At 43.2% G+C, this 26,564-nt stretch overlaps 1 protein-coding gene across 3 annotated transcripts in view; it reads left to right on the top strand.

The window, feature by feature from the left end:
- PIGG (phosphatidylinositol glycan anchor biosynthesis class G) overlaps positions 1-14,130 on the top strand; it is an 89,416-nt gene extending 75,286 nt beyond the window's left edge. Inside the window, exon 12 of one of the 3 annotated variants that reach the window (XM_017822512.1) lies at positions 9,388-14,130. In XM_017822512.1, the coding sequence (XP_017678001.1) occupies positions 9,388-9,528 (141 nt within the window). In that variant the 3' untranslated portion in view covers positions 9,529-14,130. Of the gene's footprint in view, positions 1-2,164; positions 3,609-9,387 lie in introns of those variants that run through there. The other 2 variants (XM_017822510.1, XM_017822511.1) reach the window with 2 other exon arrangements.
- Positions 14,131-26,564: the final 12,434 nt, after the last annotated feature.

Genomic DNA, 26,564 nt, shown 5'->3' with positions numbered 1-26,564 from the left:
TACTAGTCCTCTTTCTGTCTTCTTTCTGTCCCCATTGTCTCATTTTATTGCTTTCTCTCCCCCTCTCTTCTGCCTTTCTCTGTCAAATTTATTTTCCCTATTGTCTTCCCATTCTCTCTCCTCTCTGTCCTCTTTCTCTATCCTCATTGTCTTTCTGTCTTCCTTTCTGTCTTCTACCTTCTTCTCCCTCTTTTATTTCTTATCTCAGCCTTCTTTTTCCCATTTCCCTTTTCCTCACCTTCTTTGTCAATCTCTCGTTATCTCTCTCCTTTTTTTTCTCTCAGTCTTTTTGAAGGTTCTTTCTCCATTGCTCTCTCCCCACCATCTCCTTCTGTCTTTTCCCTTTCCTGTCACTCTCTTGCCCTTTCCCCTGTTTTTTCACCCCACACCCTTCTCTCTGTCTCCTCTTTTCAATACTTGGCTTTCACACTCTCTTTCTGCATAAAGCCCCCAAACTTTTATCTCTTTCCTGCCCTCCTTGCTCTTTGCCCTGTGTATGCTTCTTCCCCTCTGTGTCTGCCTCCCTCCTTAGCCTTCCTTTCTGGGTTTCCACCTTTCTTTTATTTCCTCTTACCTCTACTCTTTCTCCCTTACTCTCTGTCTCTCTCCTCTTGCCTCTCCCTTTTTCTTTACTTCTCCCCATGTCCTCTCTTTCTCTCTCTGTGTACCTCCATCTGGATCCACCTCTCCCTCTTTCTCCTGCATTCCCTCTCTTCCTGCCTCTGTCCTCTCTCTCCCCTCTTTCACCATGATTGTTCCCTGTACCCCTCTCTCCTCACTCACACTCCTTTCATTTTCTGCTTATCCTCTTCCTCTCACTATGCTTCCTCTCTCCCTTGCTTTCCCCTTCCTGCACTCTGCTGTCTCTGCTCCCCCCTCTCTCCCCTTTTTGCTCTCAAGCTCTCCCCTTTCCTTGCTATTGCCCTCATTCTTTCTGTCTCCTTTCTCTCCCTCTCTCTAACAGGTGATTGTCCACGTTTTCCTCAGAGCTGTCTTTTAAGTTCCTTGGCCCTACTGAACATACTCAAAGTGCAAAGTTAACATCTGCAGTCTTCTGAAAGTTGTGTCCTGTCTGTTTGCTTTACATTTTCTGTGTCAGAGCCAAGATTACCATTAAAGTATTACCAAAGCTATGGCATGAAAAATCCTGTGCTGATTTGTCTGCCTTCTTGGCTTGAGTCCAGTGAGAAAGAGGGTCTGCAGCTACTATATCAAGGTATCTTCCTCAAAAATCAAATTGATCTTGCACTTCATTTCTTGCCAAGATTAAACCATTTTTGTTTATTGTTCCTTTTATGCTTCACAGTATTAGCATTGTCTCCTCATTTGCAGACATCCTAGGGTATGGGTTTACAGATCCTACTGTAATCCATTTTTTTCCCAAGAGAAAGTGTGTGGGGCTCCACAGTCTTTATGCTAATGATGAGTATTGTTCTTTTTAATAATTCATCTTAGTGTAAATTATTTGTAAATCCAACACTCCTTTAAACTTGCCAAAGTAAAAAGTGTGTATGATACTTGGGCTTAGTAAGAGTATCCCTACGTAATCCCAGAAGACCTTCATTGCACCACAAGGAATAAAGAGTCTCTGTGCATTGTGCCAGAAAAAGTTATGAAGAAAGTTGAGGGCAGTATTCTGACACAATGCATGAATTATACACAGTGCACTGAAGAAATTGTCCCCCCTTTCTCTTCAGTACTTTGGACATTCCTTCATTTTAATTCTGAAACGGATTGGAGCATAGTACCGGCTTTATTTCTTCTCTTAAATTCGTAAGAGCTGCTTGTCGATGCTGGTCTCTCGGTGGTTTATGCTGCTATTCAAGCAGATGCAGAGCCATTCAGAGGAACAGTTCTGGAAGGAGGACCATATTTGTAGACTTTTGTTTCTGTCCTTCTTCATTGAAGGCGTGTTTCTGGATGTAACCTGTACTTTTTGCTGTTAATGGCCTTGTTCTACTCTTCTTACAGGTTTTGTGCTTTTTCGCCATTAGTGTTCCATACTCCTCGGTTCTGAATAACTGAATCCTTGGTTCTGGTAGCTGTGGATAGGACTGTACATGAGATACTGTCCTTCTGTGTTTATCTAGGATTTTTCTGTCTCCTTTTCTCACACCTTTTCTTGAAGTTCACAAATTCTTCTTGAGTGTTTGTGTTTTTGCAGGGGCAGGAGTAATTTGAGGAGAGAGCTGTTATTTTAGTTGTCACAAGTTTAAAAATAGTTACTGTAATGGAAAAATAGAAGAAAGAAGTGACTCTGCCCTCAGTGCAGAAGAGTGAGCATTGCTTCACAGAATAATAGAACAGCCCAGATTGGAGACACCCGCAAAAGATCATCTGGTTCAACCTTTCATGGGAAAGGGAGAGCCTCCATGAGATCATCTAGCATCCTCTCCAGTCTCATGTTGAAAATCTGCAGTGATGGGGATGCTACCACATCCCTGGAAAGATTGTTTCCATGATTGATTGTTCTCACTGTAAAACATGTGTTTCTTATACTGAGATGAAACCTCTGCTGGTGCAACTTGTACTCATTGCCTCTGGTCTTCTCCATGTACTACCTGGTGAAGAGAGCACCTCCATCCTCTTTGTAGCCACCTTTATGTACTTCAATACTGGAATGCTGTGACAAAGTCTCCCTGAGCCTTCTCCATGGAGAAGAAACCTAACTCCTACAGTCTTACCTTGCAGAGCCCTTTGATCCTCTCCAGTCCTCCTTCAGACCCTTTCCAGTCTGTCCATGTCTTTTCAGAGTGGTGGGGGCCAAAACTGAACGTTGTACAATGAACATACTTGTCAGATATGGCCTGACAAACCCTGAGTGGGATGATCACATCTCTCCCTGCTAGTAATACCCTAAAAATGCAGCCCAGACTGGTTCACGTGTTGCTGCAGCAGTGCTCTCCTGATTCATGTTTAACCTGTTGACTGACACCCCCAGCTCCCTTTCAGCAACACTGTTCCCCAGCCACATGTAACCTAGCCTGTGCTGGGCTCTTTGGTTATCCTGAGCTGGGTGCAGAACTTTGCACTTGTCTTTGCTAAACTTCATACAGGTCTTGATAGCCCACTCCTCCAGCCTGTTCAGATGTCTCCCTTCTGATGTGTCCACCTCACCATCCAGTTTAGTGTCATCAGCACGTTGGTGAGGGTACTTTCAATCATCCTACCATCTAGATCATTTGTGAAAATGTTGAACAGTTTGGGGCTCAGTATCAATCACTGGGGGACCCTACTTGTTACTGACTGCCAGCCTGAGTAAAAAATATTGGTCACCACCCTCTGTGGCGCTGTTGGCCAGTTTCCTGTCCATACTTGAATAATTTGTGCTTCACCTTTCTAGAAACGCGTTGTATCACTGTTGACATGTCCTGTTAGACTGGCGTATTTTGAACTGATAAATTTTGAATTTAATTGAAAGACTTGATAACAGTCTGTGTTAAATTTGTTCAGACCCTGCCTGTCAAGAACAATTGCCGGATGCAATTTTTCTTTACACCTTTGGCTAAGATGATGAAGAATAACTGTTTACAAAGATGGGCAAGGAGCCCGCAGATGCAACTTAACAGAAAATTGAGCTATAAATGTCATTGTTACTCCTTGCATGTATGATACCAATGTAAAGTGGTTCAGGTTTTTTTCTACTGGAAGCCTTCTGAAATGTTAAGTGAATTTTGGAAGAATATTGCAGAAAATGGAATAACTATGATTTTAAATACTTACTATTTGTGTTTTGCTTGTTAGGAATTTTGATGATTTAGTTGTATCTTGTTGCATTAAATTCTGGACCGGTGTCAACAGGAATAGACTGATTCTGCTTTTTTTTTTTCTTGGATCTGAACAGAATAACACATACTAAGGATAACCTGAAGAGAAACTTTGGGGAATTCTTGGAGCCATGATAACAGGCAGGAACAGTCACTGCATATATACCAGCATGGGTCACCACAGAAGTAGTGAGAAAAAGCATATCAAGCATAGCACTTGGGATTTCATGCAAATCCTGTGTTTGAAGAATGGCTGGAAATCAGCAATAGCCATCATAGCTTACATGGAGAAAGCTGGTTTCCTGAATCAAAGGTACCTACTGAAAAAGAGTAGCTTCTTATGAAGAAATCTAGAGATTGCATGGCCATGTTGCCTAGAGTGCAGTTTAGTTATTTCTTTGTCTGCAGTCCTGAAAAAGACTCAGATGTTTGAGCTTGTGAACTGTTTTCTCATTTCTTTAAAGGAAGGTGAAGACCAATCAAGTAAAGCCAAAAAGCAGAGAGTTTCCAGTACTTCTAAAGGTGATTGCCACAGGATCGTTATTTGGAGAAATGAGCACATTTCCAGGAGTTTTAGAAGCCTTTACTAAACGTACAGTTGATTTCTTACCTGAGCAATTAAATGATGATAGCAGACATTCAGAGTGGCTGTTCAGACCTTCCGGCCCAATGCCAGCGTAATTGGATTTCTACTTACAGTCTAATATAAATCTTTGATAAGTATGCAATTTAGGGGAGTTCATTCAGAATGATTTTCAGTGGCCAAGCCTGACTAAATATGAGAGAAAGGAATCTGAAATGTAATTGATACATGCCCTGCGTTTTAGATAGAGTTCTGTTCTAAGCAGATTAGCTAGCAGTGGGTGAGACTGCTTATTTTGCAGACAGGGCGTTCACAGCACAACTGATTACGCCAGCAGTGAAAACAGGAAAAAATGTTGATATGATTCTATTTTTCCTGTTCTTGATGCTGAAATGAAGAGAATTGAAGCTTCAGGTCTTAATAGATTTTTACAGCTAAATCATTATGAGAACCTGCTGAACCCTGTATTGCAGTCCACATATGCTGTAGTCCCCTGTAACTTACTGCCACAGACACTTGACCTTGCTCGGGCAGTCGTAGCTTCTCTGCCTTTCTTACTCGGAAAGAGAATGCACAGGAAAATCAGTAATCATCCCCAAGTTCCATAATTTCCATTCTAATAGAATATACCTGATAGCCCTTTTAGCTTGCTGGCAACCACCCTTTTTTACATCTGTCCATTGATGGTGTTTGGCGACAAAAATTGTGACTTTATAGAATTAACGTAGTTCTGATTGATGCTCTGTGCCAGAGTTGATCATGTAAATCTCCAAAGGACTCCAGGTTCCTTTGGAACTGTGTTTTTCCTGACAATGCAGGATTCTGTGCTGTGATCTAGAAAGGCCTTGCAAGAATTACAATGGGTGAGAGTGGGACATGTGGGAGAGACGTAGCAAATTTGTTCTTACTGATAAACTGATATTCGCTTAGATCAGAGAAATTTCATACAGATTGCAGATACTCTTAAGATGTTGCAGGCACTTGGAGTGCTACAAGGGTTTGTTTCTGACTGCAACCCTTAATTAGTATATACAGGACAAATTAACAAAACGCCAACTATTTTTCAGAGACCACTAAAAAGGGACATCTTGCAAACTTGAAACTGCAGAATGCCTGGAAAGAAAAGTGCCACTTAATACAGGAAGAAATGTTAATACAGTAAAAATTGTCTTAAAATAGGCAAATTCAGTAATAAGAGATTACCTAGGCAGTAATATTCAGCTGAAACGCTCCAGAAACAACCCTCCTCCTCCAACTCTAGAAAAATTGCAATACTAGGGTATTCCTCGCTCATATGCTTGCATGTTTCTAAAATGTTTGTTTGATTTGGTGGGTTGGAACAAGGGTGGGAACCCTTGTAGAGCAGTGTATTTCAGAATTCCTTGTGGATGCATTTGTAGGGCTGTCTGTGGAGCTTTTTGCTTGATTTTTAAACTACAAAATTTGTTGCCACCATCTGCTGTGTATTCTGTATAACTGGGAGATATATTTTCACAAGAAAAGAGTTATTTTTCTTTCTTTTTTTTTTTTTTGGCACCATAATTTTTTTCATTTTGCAAGCCTTGTATTTACCCATTTTAATGGCACCTTAGAGACAGATTGAGAGGTGAAAGATTTGTTGACAAAACACTGGCAATCAGGATTTCGGATATCCAAAGAAGCAGAAAACCTATTAATAGCACAATTTCTTGGCCATATTTTTCTATGTATTTAAGATTAAATTAAAAGAGATGATTTTTGTTGAAAGACAATATGTGCTCTAGACAGTACTTAATGCTTTCAGTCTAAATATGGCATGTCTAGTGATGTGAATCTGTAGTGTTCTTTGCTTCAGAAGCCTCCAAAATCATTGGTTTTTTTCTGGATCTTGCATGAAGTTTGGATACGCTTTGTCATCTTTAACATTTGGGTTTCTTATTCAAGTCCTCATAAGTGAACTTGCTAAATGAGCTCAGTATTAGGTTGACTATTCCTTTTTTTACTGCTTCTTTGTGCAGAGGCCTTAGTATTGGGCTGGTTTTGTCAGAACGTGGACGTAGTGCATCCAGTTTATGTCTCTCTTCTCCTTTAAATGAAGAAAGGCATTATTTGCTGAAGAGACAGTTTGGTATGGAGTATTTACAGACTGATGCCTTAGATTTGTCCTGTGGTCTTCCATTATTTTTACTGCAACAGCAGTGAGATGTTGCAAGGTTATTCATTACTGGCTGATCCAGATCGTAAACAGTAGGATACTTGAGTGGCATGTCACAGCCAGCTTTCTGTGTTCTTCTGGTGACTTCTTTCAGAATCACTTGGGAACCAGCTGAACTAGCTGTATTGTCATGGTGATGTTATCAAAAGCAGCCTGTTCCCTGGCTGCTGCCTTCCTGTGGCCTGGTTCTTTGTGGTCACTGTGTGTGTAGAATGAGCAGAAGGAGTGCACAAAGTCGTTACTCTTAGCTGTTCGGCAGATTTTGTCCCTGGCTGAAGCAAGAATAAAGGATGGTGATGTGCTTGAAGAAGTGAGTTGTTGCTGTAGCATCAGAACAGCCAAGTCGGTGTAACTGGCTTGTGCTCAGTCATTCCAATGATGTTTCCTCAACAACACACGTGTGAACCCTTTCACCAGTTCCAAAATAAACCCAATCATTCTGCTATTGAACCCCACTGACAGTTAAACTTTGTGGATACAGTGTGCTTTTGTTGCCTTCTCTAAATTGCACCACTGCTTTATACTGTGAAACTGGCCAAGATTTTCCTCTGCAGGTGGCTGTCCATGTTTTTTTGAGAGGTGAAGTGAGTGCTGAGACCTTTTAGAAGTAAAGCTATTATATAAGCAAAAAACAGTCCATCATTTTGGTGATAGCAGAATGCAGGAAGAATTGTAACATTGACTTGGGGATTCTTTGCCAGTAATCAGAATATGAAAATGCAAAATTTAAGTGTTACTAGTAAAGATCCCTGTGTGCTCTCATTTCAGTGTAAAATGAAATATCTAAAATATTATGTTTACCTAATTTTTCAGCCAAAGAAGTGAACACATAGAGATTCAATTCAAAATAAGCTTCTGGACAATTTCTTCATAGTTAAAAAATAGCCATTTAAAAAATTTTTAACACCATTGATTTATGATTAGGATCTTTTTCACTGTAAGGCACTAAATGTGTTGTTAGGTGAGCACAAACTAGAGAAAAATATATGAACTGAAATTTAATTTTGAAATACAGGGCTCTTGAAAGACCTGGATATGTAAGTCCATAGACACTCACTTCTTGCTTTTAGTATTCCCTTTAAAATCCCATCATTGAGCTTAATAAATGTGATAGCCACAACCACTGATAGCCTTCATCTAGATGGTCTGTGGAGTGCATTTTTTGACTCTAGAAAGTGGTTTAAAAATTAGCTGTTTGCCCTATCTGACTCAAAAGCCATTTCCTATGTCTAATCCGTTGTGTCGTTCAACAACTGCTTTTTTTACTGCACATACTGTTTTTACTCAGCGTGAAAATAGCTAAGACTGAGTGAACTGCAGGTTGTTAAATCTTTGTCAACAAAATTGGTTATTAAACGTAAAGCTGGTTATTTACACAAGCTCACTAAAGACTAAAATAGTTATACAGAAGCGGGGAACAGCCTAGTTCACTCCCAAGTCACAGTTTCCTTGGCTAAACAGCAAGGGAAATACTCTTCTGTGAACTAAATGTATGTTTTGCAGTCATTCATGCCTGCTGTTCTTAGTTGATTTTTCAACTCTGCTTTCAACACGACCTGTTTTTCCTTCCACTGAAAGCCTTGGGAATTTAAATCTTGACTTCACTGGAAAACAGGGCTGTATCCTACTTATTTTTATTTAAAGAATAAGAAATTTAATGGTTTATGTAAAATACTGCATTCTGTAGCTTACTTAGTCATAAGTGACTAATTTACATCTCACAGAAGTGCTAGTCATGTTAAATTTTCATTACTTGGAACAAGATCAGGATTAAAAACTGGGAGGAGCAGAACAGATTCTCAGATCAGGACCTCAGTGTAAAACACTTCTGCATTTTGCCAGTGAGTTCTTTTGGGAACTGATGATGTAAAATGTTTTGATAGGGAGAGGAAAATGTTCTTATTATTCCAGCAAAATAGCTTTATTCCTTCCTTTTGTCTGAACAGGTAAACATCTGAATTTGGTCTGAATTAGCCTCTGCAGATGTGGTCTGGGGAAATTGGACAGGCGCCAACTCAGCATCGTTTCTTTGAGTTGGCACTTCAGGAGAGGGAGAACAATCAAAGTGCATAAAACCCTTTCACTTCCATTTTCATCTGACTCTTGTCACCCACCAGAATACATCAGTGTGGCAGATTTGGACCATGTGGGTTACACCTGGGGCAGACATTTCCTGCGATACAGCAGACCCAGCTGAGCTAAAGCTGCTGTGACAGGAATGCTGTGTATTGCTCCTGCAAGCCTAAGAATATGGTGTTCCCTGGAGAATGTTATGTTAGCTAGCTTTGCAAAGCTTTCCAGTAGCACAATTTTTATGTTGTTTTGAAGAGTGTTACTGGCTATGGGCAGCAGTGTACTCTGGCAAGTCTTGTGCTCTTTACAAGGGGCACAGACTCCATCTGGTGATCCACTGAACAGGTTAGGAAGCTTTGTGAAGAGAACTGAAGTCTATTCTCTTCCTCTTAACATTCAAATTCTGTGGAAAGGCACTGGAAGGCCAACAGGAGACAAAGCTATCTTGAAACTGCCTAATGGAGACTTTAACAGTTAGAACAAAATATATTAAAGCACAGAACCATTTAAGTGTGATGTGAACTACTGGGTACCTTTATTGCACTGACAATTGATATGCTTACACCTCACATACTTACATGTTATAACATATATAATGGTGATAAGAACAAGCTTTATTAGTTACATAATTGCATCAATAATCAGCTTTCTAACACGAAATGGAGATCTGTGAGTATTCCTTGCGTTGCGAAATACTGCTCAAGAGTGGAGGAACTCCAATGTCTTTACTAAGTTTGCCTGGGAATAAACTCCTCTGTTTTTGTTACCAGGAATTCAGCAGCAGTGGGTCACGGCTGTTTCTGCTACGCTCTAATGCGCTCAATTCCAGTTGCCATCTACGTTGTTTTGGTGACGGGTCTGCGGTACCACCTGTTCATATGGAGTGTCTTCTCTCCAAAACTGCTGTATGAGGGAGTGCATGTGTTCATCACAGCTGCTATCTGCCTGTTCTTCACAGCAATGGATCAGAACCACTTTCACAGAGTGCAAGATTGAAAAATAAGTGTGCGGTGTGCCGTTCTGCGTTGCGAAGTCCGGTGCCACTGGAATGGAAGAAGGAAAATAAAGGCTTTATTTGAAGAGAATTTGAAGAGTAACCTTGTTTATTTGGGTCAGGGTTTGAAGGGTCTGTCCAGTGTTAAAATTGAATTTGCTTTAAAAATGTTGAATTGAACTGTTTTTTTGATAACTTCTCTTCTGTAGCTGCCATTATAGCGCTCCCCAAATAACAGAATGGTGATATTACATGTTTTGAACCTTAAAATGTATATCTTAACATAAATACAGACCAGTGCCTTGTGGGCACTGAGAAAATCTTCTGCACGTACAGTTTTTTTACCTTCTTAGACTACAGGATCCTAAAAATATTCAGGACTTCTTGGTGCTGTTCACAAAATCTTCTGTCTGTTAGCCTCAGGGGGTTTTTGTGTTTGTTTTGTTTCTAGTGGAGGCATTGAAATTATTACTAACTTATTGTTCTACAAATATCCCAGGTAAGTGATTTTGCTTGTTTTGCACGGGCAGCAAGCATTTCTATTTAAAGGCAGCATTTTGTTTGTAAGGTGAGTGCAATCATTATCTGTAATGGATTTCGATCTGCACTTCAGGCACTGAATAAGAAATGCTTATGGTCTAACAAAGTAATGAATCTTCTGTGGAGTCCATCCACTGCTAAAATGTTGTGTTTCTTCTTATCAATGTATAAATGTTAAATCAGGTTTGTGGCGGCCATGCTGAACATTTGGTCGTGTTTTCCACACGAGGGTAGAGAGTTGTGAGCAGTGAATAGGAAAACAGCTTAATGGACTAAGTTACCAACAGAATAAAAGGTGTGTTTGCAGTTTGCATCACCTTCCCCCAGTGACCTGTCTCGCCATCTCACTTGAATGTGCTGTAATTAATTCCTAACAATGTTGTTTTCCTTGCTTCTGTCAAGAAGATATATGTTGATGACTACAATGACTATCAATATTCTTTATGTGTGTTTCTTTGCCTCATATTTTTGTCCTTGTTAGTAGCTGATAGGATTTAATCTAAATATATTAGAGGTATAGAAGAAAAGAAGCATAGAGAGAACTTTAACTTTTGTTATAAATCTGGAAAAAGAAAGCTTTCGAGACGTATAGACCTGATAGCCCATTTGTTAGGCTCATTAATACACTTTGCATCTTATACTTCAGATAAAGCAAATCTCAAAAGTTAGGCCTTTAGTTTTTATGTGTTAATAACAGGCCATCTTGATCACTAATAATGAAGTTTTTTTCACCTATAAAGCAACCACAATGTTCGATACGCTGGCAACGTATTGCCATTCACTGTGAGCTGCTGGGAGATGTAAAATTAAATACTTCTAATAAATCACTTTTCACTGCAAAATATGGTGTTAATGTAGTACAAATTTATCATTTTTATCATTCCCAATATTCTTCTGGTTACCTGTTGGTGAGCAACCATGTGGGCATTACCAACATATTCTCTGTTTGCTCACTTGGTTAATTCCTAAGCAATTATCCCTAACATTCGAACAGATTATGTTTAAAAAATATTTGACTCAGAGAGAAAGAGTGCTAATAAAGAGATGGAAAGGGTGGAGGGGAAGTTGCTTCTGGTGTACAGAATCCTAAAACAGTGTGGGATGACATTCACAAGATCCTCTTTTCCTTCCTTCTGATATTTTTTGCTTCTAGTACATCTCTTGGACATTTTATCAAATAGTGGAATCTTAAATACTGTGTGTGAATTAAGGTTACAGTTCTTCAGATTACTTAGTTAAATAATAATTCCTCCTTTGAAGATGGAAGATGTCCAGATTGCATCCAGGCTAAAATAAAAGGCCTGGGAAAACTGTGTTATTTAGGTCTGCAAGACCAGGAAAGGAAGGAAGAAGAAGACACTGTGTCTCTATCTCAAGTTAACTCACAGTTTAGGGGTTACATGAAAGAAACGTGGTACTTTCAACTTCAGAATTGCCATTTTTATTCTTTTTCACCCTTTCCCTTTTGGGCACAGGCAAATGAAGTCATATTTTAGCTTCATCAGCTTATGGGCAATAGCAATGCAAAGCTCAGGCAGTGAAGGAATGAGTTGGTTCTTGCCACAGGCAAGCAGACTTTAACTGGGGAATTATGTAAAAATGGTTTTATTTTAAATCAACTTAAAGTTCTGGTATTTTATCTGAATGTACAGAGAATGCAAATGCCTCAACACAAATTCTTATCTCGCTATTTGGTTGTTCCACTTCCCTTCTCATCCAATCTCCCCATATCATGTTCAGCGTGTTCCAAACCCTCAGTCACGGAGACAAGTGCTGCGGGAAGCAGGAATGCTATTTTTTTTGCCATTCTGAGCATACCAATTCCTTCTGTCCAAGTCATCTGTAGTCCCTGATCTGGTGTGGGATCAGCCTGGGCTGCAGCTTCCTCGGTAGTACCCTGTGCATGGGCATAGACGCCTCCATAAATACCTTCTGAGCAGGAATGTCTTCTCAGTGTGGAGAAAGTTTTGACATGTTAATTTTTTCCATTCAGCACCTTTCCTGTTGGCCAGGGCCAGGTTCAGCCATTTACAGTGGTCTGTAGCTTCCTTTACCAGATTCACCAGGTCACCATCAGTCAGCTCAGCTCAAAGCTTGTAACATGTGATCAGTCCTACAGAGTCAGAGCATGATGAAGCTTGAGCTTCCTTCTTGTAAATGAATTCAGGTTTAAGGAAAAAAATATTAAATCTGTCCATATTTCAGATACTGTATATCTGTATTTCTGCTCCCTAGAAAAAAAAGATTTTTTTTCCTTGGCTCTCTATAAGCCAGCAGAAGATCCACAGCGTACACCCCAGCCTTTCCAGCAGGTCAGGCACGTGTGCTAGGCTGCTGCACCTACACTCTGTGGAGAAGGGAAGAGCACTGGATGCTGGACAACTTTAGCAAGGCCTTTAGCATCAGGTACTTGGTGGCCACGTGTTAAGCTGTGGATCAGTGGGCTTGAAGGTGAACTGGATCTTCGAGCTCTAAGGGTTGACTTCAGTGGTCTGAGGTCCCACAGGGACTGATAACGGTAGTGCAGTGCTAGGGTAAGGCAATTTAAAATCTTTCCTAAGTTGGGTGAGGGCATGGCAAGACCAGAGCAAATCTGGAAATGCTACCAAATTGGAGGAGTGGTGTATATGCTGGGGGGGAGGACCACCCTCTAGAGGGACCTTGGAACACTGGAGAAATAGGCTGCTGACCACCTGCAGTACCATCCAAGCAAATACTCCTGGCTGATAATGGTGCAGGATGGGGCCCATGGGTTGGTGAACAGCTCTGGAGACCCACTGGGCAGAAAGGGAGACTGTGAGCAGCCCTGACAGCCTGATCTTGTTCCCCAGCTGATCAGTATTCAAGGAAAAACAAACACACGTATTTGCACAGATAGTTTGTCCAGCCCAAATCCCAGTGGCCTGCTCTGCTGCTGGCACCCAGAGGATATGAGCTATGCTCCTGTTACTGGTATCCAGACCTCTTCTCTTATTGGTGATTCCAGCCTGAAGTTCACTGGTGTTCACAGGAACCTGCCAAGAGCAGAGGATGCACCCGCAAAGAAGTAGAATTGAATGAGAGGATGGGGCACACAGTAGTGATGGACTCCCACAGAGAAATAACACTGACTGTTCAGTATAAACAGAATCTTGTTTATACTGAGCCAGTCCTGTTTATCCACATTTGCCTCTGCTTTCCCATGTTTATTCCTTCCTGAGCCATATTGAACCTTCTTTTTCCCTACATTTGATCCTTTCCCTAAGTATTACATAATGACTGACATGTTCCATCAAACCCCTTAAAAACACGCCATAAGTTTTACAGAATCCTGAAGTGCTTTTCCCTGTGGATCTCATAATGACACCTGTGGTCCTTCAGGCTCCCTCAGTCTGCAAGGTGTTCAATGGGAGGAGTTACTTTGGTTGACTAATCCTGGTGGGCTTCACACCAGGGACAATTATCCAACTGCTTAGTGAGTGATTAGATAGCCATCTAAATAAATTACTATAAATTACTGATTAAACAATTAGGTTAGCAGAGATCCTCAGCATTTCTTGCCCATCTGACCCTCACCAGACCTTTGTGTGACCATGACTTTAATCACCTGAGTTCACAACGATTTTTGCCATGTTTCAGCCCAGGGATGAGGAAGCATCAGAGACCTTTTGGCTGCAGTCACCTCCCAGGAGGTGGAGCACAGAGATAATGAAGGTAGACTCTTCTCAGAAGGGCACAGGTAGAGGCACAAAGGCAACAGGCACAAGTTGCAATACAGGACATTTCCAATAGGTCAGGGGACCATTTTCTCACCTGAGTGTTTACTGATGGGGTGGGGTTCAGTGAGCTCTTCCAGCATTGGAGCAACCTCATTTAATTGCCCCTGCTGGTGGCAGGAAGTTGTACTGTGTGAGCTCCAGAGGGGTCCTCCAAGCAACATTTTTCAAACATTCTGTTGTTTTGTTGTGTTTGAAGTTGTCTCTGCCATTTCTTACTGACCATTTTTTTAGGCTACTTCCTGAAGTGAAAGAGCTTTGTCATTGATTTCATAATAAAAATATAAATAAATGAACCAACAGAAAATAAAACATCTGTGTCATGTTCTTTTTCTAAAAGAGATAAGCATCACAGCTGAAAACTCTTGTTAATTTCAGCTTTCTTCTATGTAGCTGTGCATTTACACCTTAGATACCAGGAGTATCATCAGTGGAAGGTGAGGTTTAATGCCATCTGTCCTTAGCTTCAGTGCCTCCATAGCCTGAGGATTCTCAGATTTGATGATGAGAGGTGTACTGTTCTGCCATTGGCTCTGTTATGATTCAGATGGTTCCCCAAAATGTTCAGCTTGTCTGTCAGGCCTGAAGTGAAAGCTGTGGCCTTGTGGTGATTTCTGCAGGCCCATGCCAGGTACATTTGGCAGGACACATATAGGTGACTTACCTTCTGAAGTTGTTTTTCTGTTTCCAGATTGAGAAATAGGCCTATGGACAGTAATTCCTGTGGTTTGCTTGTTTGGGGACACAAGTTCATCCCAAAGGACCTGTTATATCTCAACATTTGATAAAAAACTTGGGTTGCTATGAGGAATTGCACTCTTCCTTCAGCATGTCTCCCCCACTCAGTGTAACATTGTTGTCCTCCCCACTCGCAGAGTACTGAGGACAAATTTTCAGCACGACAATAGCTTAAGGTATAACTCAAGTTCATTCTGTAGGTCAAAGCACGATGGTTTTGCATGACATTATTGTCAAAGAGTTAAGGGTGCCAGCCACCAAAGATTAGCTTAAGCATAATGCTTAGTGTCAGTATGAACATGGTAAAGCTGTCATCACCTGTACCTTTTTCAGGACTCTGATTTTACCACTGCAGTGTGTTATATTGGGTGGTGTCTATTGCAAAGACTACTGGTGATGCAGAACATGACACAGCACAGCTCACACAGCAAATGTGCACCCAGTAGTGCATCATTGGGGTACTGGTCACCAGCAGGAAGACACGAGGTCCAAAACACTCAAAAGACCCTGGTTATCTCCTCTGATAAGATAAGCCTGGAAGACTTGAGCTTAACTTTTCCTGATAGTAGGAAAAAAAAAAAAAAAGCTGCTGGTTTTGGAGGCTGTAGAATTTCTCAGTAAGTCAAAATAGCCCTACCTGGTCTCAAGCTTTTGCTGACCTGCAAAAAGCTGTTTGTCTGGGCTGGTTCCCTCAAAAAACTGAGTCCGTGGTCACAGAGACAGCACTGGGGTGTGGTGTAGTGTCTGCAGTTGTTCAGGCTTAGTGGTTTGGCACAAGTTTGTTTGTCACCATTTGTGTAATACAGCAGTTGTTGAACAGGGTTAGTCCTTAGATCCTTTGGGTAAGTGGGCATAAGATCAAATTAAAGAAAACATGCTGCTGAATCATACCTAGGGACAGTGCTGTTCATCCCATCTGCCCTTTTAACACATGTAATATCTCTGAGCAGGCCAAAATGAATCCCTTTTATGAAAACCCCAGAATAAGAAAAACCAAAAAACAACCAAAAAAAAATAAATCAACCAACCAACCAACCAAAAAACCCCAACCATAATAATCATGACAGTTGCCTGACTGGGAGCAATAGTTCAACTACACATAAACTCACAACAGCTGACTTCCAATATGCTTTCATCTCAACATCCTACTCAGATTTTTGCTAGTGGGAGAGAAAGGGGAACATAAGGAAACAAAATGTATGTGATCTTATTCATACTGCTGACCTGTTTCAATCAAGCCTGGAGCAACCTGGAGCAAAGCACAGGTCATAGGATATTCTGAGTTCTCATATCTCTCAGCTAAACAGCAGCAATGTATCATGGACAAAGATTTCAGGGCATGACCCTGCTACTACCTTGGCAGAGGGGTTGGACTAGATGATCTCAAGAGGTCCCTTTCAACCCTAATAATTCAGTGATTCTGTAAAGACTGGGCAGTCAGGACTTAGCTAGTGTCCATCCACACAACAGCAGCTGCCTGACCAGTCCATGCACATAGGCTTTAGGCAAATACAGGTGTTGAGACCTGGCTTTGCTAGTTTCCCTGATCTTTAAATGCATAATGAAGAAGCTACTGCAGGGTCCTTCTTATTCTCTAGAGAGAGAATCATCTGGCAAATGTGCCTCAGTAGCAGAATTTTACTAGATTTTGATGAAGGCCATGGTCAACACCTGCAGCTGTGCCTTAGCATCCTTGTGGTGGAGCCTGGACAGCAGCTGCATGTTTTGGTTCCTGACTACAAGTGCAGGATAGAGATGAGTCACCCTTTCCATCCTTCCCATCCTTCCTCCTCACTGCCTGCACTGGATTCCCATCTCAACAGAAACAGAGCCAGGAGTGTCACACAGCCTGCCTGGGACTTGGACTGGGACTTGGGAGCTTTCACAAAGTGTTGTGGGGACATGACTGGGGGCTGTCTGCTACCAGAAGGGACGCACAGTACTATCCTGGCTTGCAGATCAGCAGAGACACAAAGTCAAAGGTCAGTCTTTTCACATTTCCTGGATAACACTTGTGTAGAGCCTGCTCATTTGCCCTAGGGTGAATTTTGCAGAGCAAACACGATACCAAAAGTATACCATGTGCTATACCATGGCTAGGAGACAGGTTGTTTTGGTTTAATGGCAATATGTTTGGGAGGTGAGACCTCTAATGAGATGAACCCTCCTTTTTTTTTTCTTTATTTATTTTTAATTCCCCTCCCCTCAGAATAGACAAGGTAAAAATTACCGGGAGTCTGAACGGAGAAGGAAAAATAACAATTTTACTAAAACCAGAAAGAAACAGAAAAAACCCCCGACAACAACAGAAAAATATTACCTAGCTTCTCCCCTTTCCTCTAAGTTAAAACAAACCCTGGAAGGACATTTTGCCTGAAGAAAAGTCCTGTGCTGGTGTGGTGGTTGGTCACACCGGGGCGGCTCAGCTGGGGCCAGGGTGACCTTGGTCTGATGCCAAAGTGGCCTCAGCTGAGGCAGGGTGGGCCCCGGGAAAAGGCTCCAAGAGTCTGCGGTGTTCCAGCAGGCAAAAACCAGGCACCAAGAGGGCGATTCCAACACGTGCCTGCCTTTTATCTCCTGAGTTCCCAGGATGCTCCACTTCAATGATTGACCATTCCAGCATGTCCCGAGATGCTGGGAACAGTCTTCCTCGACCCAGCTCGGGCAGGGGGCGGGCCCCCATGCTCCGAATTACCTGGTGGTATCAAAAAATTCACTAAGAATCCTTCCCATTTAACTACAACCGCAACGCAAGGTATGCACAAACAAAATATTTAAAAGCCTGAAACTCAGATGATAAAATACTAGATGATCAGCAGAGTAATTTTACTCCATTTGTAACAAATGTGCTCATTTGCATGAGGAGTGCAGTGAACGTAGATTAGATGGAACAAAAGCTCAGAGATTGGGCAGCTTTCCTCTTTGATGCAAAGATTATAATTAGTCTGTATTTTGGTATGGGATAGTTTGAAAATGTCTTAGTGGAATACTGAGCAAGCGTAACGTCCCTGGAAGTGCTTCACCTGCTGTTACATGCTTAAATCAAATTGCTGGCTTAATCAGTCCAGTTAGATTTTCTTAGATTTTTACATGTGGCGTCCCCAGAAAAACCCTGTAAACATACCATTTCGATAGAATGGGCTTTTTAATTTTATTGTTTAATGGCCTTGCTCCATTCCCACTGAAATCAGGGGAATTTTGCTCATACTGCCAAGAGAGCCCTAAATTTCAAATAATTTCCAGTTGCCATCACTGAAGTCTTTTGTTTGCCTGATGCTGTACTGCTTAAGATTTCTTAAGTACTCTTAGAAAATAAAGGCCAAATCAGTTTTAATTCTGCATTTGAATTGTCAGTGTCATGCTGCTTTTATGTAGGCATATGCATATTGAGTATTATTTTCTGAGTGTAATTGCCTTAAGTGCTGTTGATCGTGCGAAGAGAATGATGCATTCTCTGACTCAAGGGTCTGAGAATCAAAGTCTCAGATCCCGAAAATGCTTAAGCATGCGGAGAAAGCCCTCTCAAGGGATGAGGCAGACGTCCAATTACTCTTGTGTTCAAGGCTGGGGTCTGCATTTAGCAGATGGATACCAGGTGAAGCACACTGCATCTCATCCCTGAGCAGTGCTGGAGGGAGGGGTTTGGCGGGAGGGAAGGGTAAGGATGGTGAGAACAGGTGCAGGCAGGAGAAGAGCAGTGTGGATGGAGTGCTTGGAACCAGATGGAAGTAGCCAGATGGGACACAGAGAACACCAGGAAACAAATGAACAGAGGAAAAAGAAGAAGAATGAAATTCGTGAATCCGGTGTCAGGCAGTGATCCTTCAACCTGTTGGCTGATAACATGAAAAAGCTGTGTGGAAATCTGTTTCCAAGGTGTTTGTAGAGGGCTTGTGACTAATTTCAATTGATTCTATTCCTGAATTGAAATACAAAGAAAATAAAGGGGGGTATGAAAACATAGGCTGGATAAAATGAGCAGTACTCGAAAATCAGTCTAATTTGAAGACCAGTAGCACCTACAAGAGCTGCCAATGCAAATTACCTGCTTTTATTGAGCACTCTTCCTCTCCGTATTGTGGAAGATTTAACATGTTCTGCATTGGATGATCTCTTACGAGCAGCATCCCATGTTACAATATTAGGATGCTGAGATCTCATAATCCACAGTTTTGTGTTGCCTGTTAATCCTTAACCTTGCTTGCTGACTAGTCAGCACTTTGTGGGATCCTGTCATGATCATCCTCACAGCTTCAGATGTATTCTGAGCAATGTATCTTGATGTGTGTCTTGGTGGTGATTGGTGCTGCATCCAGTTGGGATCCGGTCACTAGTGGTGTCCCCCAGGGATCAGTGTTGGGCCTAGTTCTGTTTAATATCTTTATTGATGATCTGGATGAGGGGATTGAGTCCACCATCAGCAAATTTGCAGATGCCACCAAGCTGGGGGGAGTGTTGACCAGCTGGAAGGCAGGAGGGCTCTGCAGAGGGACTTGGATAGGTTGGAGAGTTGGGCTGATTCCAATGGGATGAGGTTCAACAAGGCCAAGTGCCAGGTCCTGCACTTTGGCCACAACAACCCTCTGCAGCCCCACGGGCTGGGGACAGAGTGGCTGGAGAGCAGCCAGGCAGGAAGGGACCTGGGAGTTTGGATTGACAGGAAGCTGAACATGAGCCACAGTGTGCCCAGGTGGCCAAGAAGGCCAATGGATCCTGGCCTGGATCAGGAGCAGTGTGGCCAGCAGGAGCAGGGAAATGATTCTTGCCCTGTACTCAGCACTGGTGAGGCCTCATCTGGAGTGCTGTGTCCAGTTCTGGGCCCCTCAGTTCAGGAAGGACATTGAGGGGCTGGAGCAGGTCCAGAGAAGAGCAATGAGGTTGGTGAAGGGACTGGAGCACAAGTGCTGTGAGGAGAGGCTGAGGGAGCTGGGGCTGTTCAACCTGGAGAAGAGGAGGCTCAGGGGAGACCTCATCACTCTCTACAACTCCCTGAGAGGAGGTTGTAGCCGAGTGGAGATTGGTCTCTTCTCCCAGGCAGCTATCAGTAGGACAAAAAGGCATGGTCTTAAACTCTGCTAGGGGAAGTTTAGGTTGGATATTAGGAAGAAATTCTTTCCAGAGAGGGTAATCAGACATTGGAATGGGCTGCCCAGGGAAGTGGTGGATTCTTCATCCCTGGAGGTTTTTAAGATGAGAGTGGATGTGGCACTTAGTGCCATGGCCTGGTAACCATGGCAGTGTTGGATCAAAGGTTGATGATCTCAGAGGCCCTTTCCAACCCAGCTGATTCTATGATTCTATGATTCTATGATTCTATGATTCTATGATTCTATGATTCTATGTAGTGGAGGTAGAAAGACAGTACAAGAAAGACTTGGACCTAAGCAGATCTGCCTAGTGGATCCAGAGGAAAGCCACAAAAATGATCAGAGGGCTGGAACATGTCTCCTGTGAGGACAGGCTGAGGGAGTTGGGGTTGTTCAGCCTGGAGAAGGAAAGGCTACGAGAAGACCTTACAGGAGCCTCTCAGTACTTAAAGGAAGTTTATAAGAAAGATGAGGACAAATATTTTAGTAGGGCCTGTGGCAATAGGACAAAGGGTAATGGTTTTAAACTAAAAGAGGGTAAATTTAGAATTAGGAAAAAGTTCTTTACCGTGTGGGTGGTAAGGCCACTGGAACAGGTTGCCCAGAGAAACTGTGGATGCCCCATCTTGGAAGTGTTCAAGTCCAGGCTGGATGGAGCTCTGAGCAACCTGGTCTAGTGAAAGGTGTCCCTGACCATGGCAGAGAGGTTGGAACTGGGTGATCTTAAAGGTCCCTTCCAACTCAAAACGTTCTGTGATTCTATGATTCTATGAGACTCAGACTAAAAATAATGAAAAAATATTTCATGATGAGGGTGATGAAACACTGGCACAGGTTGCCCAGAGACGTGGTCGATGGCCTATCCCAGAAACGTTCACAGTCAGGTTGGACAGGGCTCTGAGCAACATGATAGAGTTGCAGATGTCTTTAAAGGTCTTTAAAGGTCCCTTCCAGGCCAAACCATTCTACAAAAAGCAGGAAGAGGGTGGGAAAGCTGTAAATGTAATGTACAAAAATCCATAGATATTACACCCTGAGCATTGCTAGAGCTGATAGTACAGAGCAATTTCCTTTTTCACGCATGAATGTTTTACAAAACACTCATTTTATGGCTCCTACTTCACGGAGTTTCTTGCTCCCTGAAGGTAACATCTAAAGAAAGGTCCGCCCACAGCTTGTGAATGAAGGAGAGAAGCTTGTTTTATGAAGGACCAAGCTGAACTCTAGAAAGTGGCTGGGAATTTCTTTGCTTTAAAGAGAGAGGGTTTTACTGGTGAAAGAAAAACACAGCAACCTGCAAAGAGGTAATATGTCTGGAAATCCCTTATTTTCTGAACACAGCCTCCCAAAGGAACATGCAAGACCACTCCTAATGGAAGACAGCATGTGTATTTGCTTGTTTTGCTTATTTCTGTGACATTGCTCATAGCTTTCAGGCAACTTCTACTCCCTCTTGCTACAACTACTGCAGCTTCTGAGTCTTGGCACCACTCAGCTGCACACAAGCCAGCTTGTGGTAGCATCACCATTGTGTGCCTCTTTAAAGGGTGCATCTCACAATTTTATGCATGCCTTTCTGTGTATGTGTTTGTTCATCTGCTGAATTTCACATAGCTGTGTTGAAAGAAACCGAACTAGGCTTCAAGAGGGGACAAAAAAGCTCTTTTAGATCGTAGAGTTGTACTTGTACCTCCACAGGGCAATTACTGCTTTTTGGTGTGTAAACACATGGAGTGGAGGGGGGAGAGTGTGTGATCCTCTTCCAGTAAATAACAAATTAAATTATTTTCCAAATTAAATGACAGAGACCGAACTCATTCTCTTGTGCATGCTTCTTCATAATTACTGTCTGTCGTGTGAGACAACACTTACAAAAACTCGAGTATTTGAGTCTGGCAACTGATGAGTCCGGCAGCATGCCATGGCCTGGAAACTACAGCTGCTCTGGGTTCTGGTCCTGCAAAGAGGAGGCATGAGGGGAAGAATTAGCTTATCCTTTTTTCTGCTGTGTCTGACTAATGTGTTTGCAGGAAAATGAGCTGCTACCCATGCTCGGCTTCCCCAGTCGAGTCCGAATACCCAACATTTATTTTATGGTTTTGGGGGGACGTGGAAAACATTGGAGATCAGTCACCGAATAAGTGTGAAGACTGGCAGTAGCAGCTCTTTCTCCATTGTCTTCTGTGATTAGAGCATGGACAACATGAGGGGACTGTTGTCTGAGTCCCTCCAGCTCTAAGCAGTCAGGAGCACTTACTCAAAGTATACTGGTATGTGTTTTTACCTTTGTAGTGTGTTGACCCTGGCTGGCAGTCACCCACCAAAGCCACTCTATCACTCCCATCCACAGGTGGACAGAGGAGAGAAAATATAATAAAGTGTAATGAGTAAAAGACAGGGAGGCGTCATTCACCAATAGGCAAAAGAGACTCAACTTGAGGATATTAATTGAATTTGCTACCAACGAAATCAGAGCAGGATAATGAAAAGTAAAATAAGTCCTAAAGAACATCTTCCCCACACTCCTCCCTCCTTCTCAGGCTTTACCTCCTCCTCTCCAGTGGTGCAGGGAGATGAGGAATGAGGATTCTGGTCAGTTCATAACGAGTTGTTTCTGTCCTTGCTCAAAGAGAGGAGTCCTTCCTCTGCTCCATCCTGGGGTCCCTCCCATGGAAGACAGTCCTTCACGAATTTCTCCAGCGTGAGTCCATCCCATGGGCAACAGTTTGTTGCAAACTGCTGAAATGTGGGTCATTTTTCCACGGGGTGCAGTCCTTCAGGCCCAGGCTGTACCAGTGTGGGTCCCCCTCTGGGCCACCAGTCCTACCAGGAAAACCTGCTCCAGAGTGGGCTCCTCTCTCCACAGGTCAGGAGGTCCCTGCCAGGACACTGTTCCAGCGTGGGCCTCCCATGGGATCACAGCCTTCTCTGGGCATCTACCTGCTGTGGTGTGGATCTCCTCCACAGGCTGAAGGTGGATCTCTGCACCCCTGTAGACCTCCATGAGCTGCAGGGGGACAGCCTTCTTCACCGTGGGCTTCACCACGGGCTGCAGGGGAATCTCAGCTCCAGCACCTGGAGCACCTCTTCCCCCTCCTTCTCCACTGACCTCGGTGCCTGCAGAGTTGTTCACATGTTCTCAGTCTGCTCTTCTCTGGCCACAATTACATCTGCCCAATAATCTTTTTTTTGTTTTCCCTCTTAAATATGTTATCACAGAGGCATCACTACCATTCCTGATTGGCTCGGCCTTGGCCAGCGGCAGGTCCATTCTAGAACCGGCTGGGATTGGCTCTGTTGGACATGGGGGAAGCTTCTGGAAGCTTCTAACAGAAGCCACCCCCGCAGCCCCATTGCTGACATGCAAACCCAGTACAACCCTCTTTGTTGACTCTTTTCCTTTGTATGACACAGCCGAGTGTCCACTGGAGCTGAGGTCCCTCCCCACCAGTTAGTGAGCTGTCTTCTTCTGTGTGCTGTGAATGTTTACATGACTTATGCAACCTGAAGAACTGGGAAAAACAAGGAGGGCTGCCCTCAGTACAGCTTGCAGTGTGACCTGCAGGCATCCAGGTGACATGTCTGTGTGCACAAAGACTGTTTCTGCAGGTCAGATTTGGAAAGGACATGACTTCTTGTAACGTGGCTGAGTGGAATGAGTCAAGGCTTGCAGGGGGAGGACAAACTTTATTAGCTAAGGCAAAAATCAGGCAAGTTCTTCTTGTATGCATGTGTATACAAAGGATATGCCAGTGAAATATCAGTGGTAAAAGGCAAGGTGGGAAGCCAAGAAAAAATAGTGCCACCTTCCAGAAACCATGACTAATGATATCTTTTGATGTGGCCACCTGCAAGGGCTTGTGGAATAAACCAGATTACTGTACTACAGATGGCTGGGCAAAGCCCTGGAAATTCCCATTTGATGTGCAGGAGAGAAGGGTTTGGCAATTCCTGCAGCTCTGTGAGGAGATTTCATCTAGTGCTCCTTGAGACTGGTGTCCTTTGAGATAGGGCTCAGCAGTCTTCATCCAGACTTCTGAATGTCCATGTTCACGTAAGTGTTCAGACAGAAGTGGTTTCTCTGTTGTGTCTGCTCCTCTCATGTGTGAGAAGCGACATTTCAATGGTTCCTTCCAGCTGCTGGAGACTCTTCTATCGACCTGAAGACCAGACCTCAAAGAGAATCCGTGAAGAAAAGACAAAAATTTTTCTTTAACTGTGAAGAGTGAGAAGGGTTATGTCTTGTCCAGACAGAAAACCTGTAAGAAAAGCAACCCAGAGTTTCAAGGGGGTTGTGGGCTGTTAAAAACTTGAAGATGTGTGTGGATTTCCAGTGTGTGATCTAGTGGGGAGGAGTCCCCTGGCCATGATGCTCTCTGAGGTGCATTCAACAAAAGAAGTCAGTTGATGAGGTGCTGTCAGGTGAGCATCAGGTGAGCATGCAGCTCCTTGGGGACATTGCTTCAAGGAGCCAAGAGTTGCCCAGGGATGAGACTCCCAACTAAAATGGAAGATGGGGAGCTCTTAATTTCTCTGGCTAGCTTCTGCTCTACAGAGAGGCGCCACTGTTTCCCTGGGTGTGTACATGCTGGGCTGGGAGATTTTATTTTTCAGTGTGAAGTTTTGGCACAGATGGGTTGTGAGGGAATAGAAGCCCCATATCTATGATATCGGGCACTGGCACTGCCTGAAGGTAACTACTGCTTCTGCCTCACAAGGATCGGTTTTGGGGTTCTCACACAGCAATGAGCAATTCAGCTTGAACATGGCAGGTCAGTCATGGGAGCATGTGAGATCCTCTTTGAGAAGGCCAGCCTCTGCAGACATGGGTGGATGAGGTCAGGTTTCATTGCTTATGCCGAGGAAGCTGCACTGCAACTGTATGAATGTGTAAAACTCAGCCCCGGGTCTCCACAGGGTGATTTCTGTGGATTTTCAACATGTCCTTGAAAGCAGATGCATGTCCACACACATTGTGGAATCATGGCCCCGGCCCCTGGCCTCCTGTCTTACAAAGGCTGTTTCAGGGACTGAGCAGCTGGAACTACCTGCATGGAGACTGTGCTGTGATGTCTTCTGGTGAACTGAACAAGTTAAACCCCAGCCTTTATGTTGGGTTGTCTCCTATCTGCTGCCATTAATCCACTTCAGATAACTTGGCAGCAGCAATCAGAATGAATTAATTTGGGATTTGCTGGCTGTTGAATGTTTTTCCTCAGGCAGCTTTCTGTTGAGTTGTGGACTTTGGGGATTAGCTGCTATTTAAAGCAGCAGTGTGTGAACTTCCCTGATGACTCGTGCTCTGTCTGCCCAGCTGAGCCAGAGGAAGAAGTGATGCATGTGGATGCTATTTAGTGCTCTGCCTTGGCTCCCCAATCCCTAGTGAAATTGATCTTGTTGAGTTTCTAGGCTTTCAAATCTTTCCGTGTGCTGGGCTCTGCTGTTGTGCCAGGCACCTGTACAGTCTCCATCTCTCCAAGAAGGGGCTGTCACTGCTTGACAGTGCTTTGGGGCTAAAGCAGCTCTTTCCCCCTGTTTGCTGCTTGGCACAGGCAATTCTATCTGCTGCTTCCACTTATAGAGTTCATCCTCTGCCCCAGGGGAACCAATCTTCGGTGTTAGGAGTGAAGCAGCTAAATAGAAAGAATGAGCTATGAAAAGGGGGCAGGGGAGCTTGGGGAGTGGTGCAGGGACACGGTGAGCTGCTGCCTGAGGGGAGGTGTCACCCATGCTGTTCAGAGCAGGAGCATGAGCCTAAGGCCTGGACACAGATGCACTGTGCAGGGGCTGCCTTCTCACTGACCCAGCCCAGCACCAGTGTGGGGGCAGGAGTGCCACAGCAGCAGCACATCTTGAAGAGAATGTGTCGTGTTTCCCTGCCTGCCTGGGCATTTAAGCACATGATTCATACTTTTCACACCTGGATGTCCATACCTTTTTTCGACAGATTCTTTGATTTGGGTGGACACAGTGAGGGCAACTGGAGTCACACGAGGCTGTGACAAAAGCCTGGAGTCTGGAAACTACTTGTTTAAAGGCAGGTGCTTAGAATCTCACACAGAGTCTGAGATTTGCAGCCTGACTTTCAGATGGGCAGAGACTATAAGGTTTCCCAAAGGCTTGAGTTGAAACCATTTGGAAACAAAACAAAGAAACTACCCAATAGATTTGTACATCTAATATCCAGTTTTCACCTCCTTTTTATGTTCATGTCCAGTTTTTCCTCCTTTCACACCACGAAGTAGCTTTTGCTTTGCTTTGCAGCAAGAATTTAAAGGGGGAGCCAGGACTAAAACCAGGTGCATTGGGTCTTCTGATCTTGATCTTGCAAATGCACTTTTCTGGGGTGCTGCAGCACAAGATCTGTAAGATCCACATGAAAGTCTGTGTTTGACCACAACATGCCTGAGCCTACACTGGCAGGAGCCTGACCATCAATCCTGTGTTCAGAAGTTATAGGTTAGTTTCCTAGCAAGGCTCTAGCAAGCCTTGTGCTAACTCCTGCATAGGCTTATCCTTTGACCTTACATATAAGCTGTGTTTTAGAAACATGAACACGTTTTTCAAATGTTTAGATAAAAATCAGTGCTCATCCCACATCTTTCTATTTTCAAACCAGGAATTTTTAACTGGACAGAAGTATCGGTCTGTGACAAAAGAAACACCAGCTAGAAATGTCCTGGTGACTGATTTTGCATTTGCAAGTTACTGTAGAAAACTTTTCAATCCAGAAATATTTTAGCTGGCACTTGTTTAAATTGGATCCTCTTAAAATAGCATGAGTTATTTTAGAAACCTTTTCTCCCTTGAGCTTCTTAGTATCTATTAGGAAA

This window comes from Lepidothrix coronata, unplaced genomic scaffold (assembly GCF_001604755.1).
Source record: "Lepidothrix coronata isolate B3197 unplaced genomic scaffold, Lepidothrix_coronata-1.0 Scaffold98, whole genome shotgun sequence".
NCBI classification, from domain to species: Eukaryota; Metazoa; Chordata; class Aves; order Passeriformes; family Pipridae; genus Lepidothrix; species Lepidothrix coronata.
The sequence above is the reverse complement of the archived record's forward strand: the minus strand, read 5'-3'. Positions and strand labels throughout refer to the sequence as shown.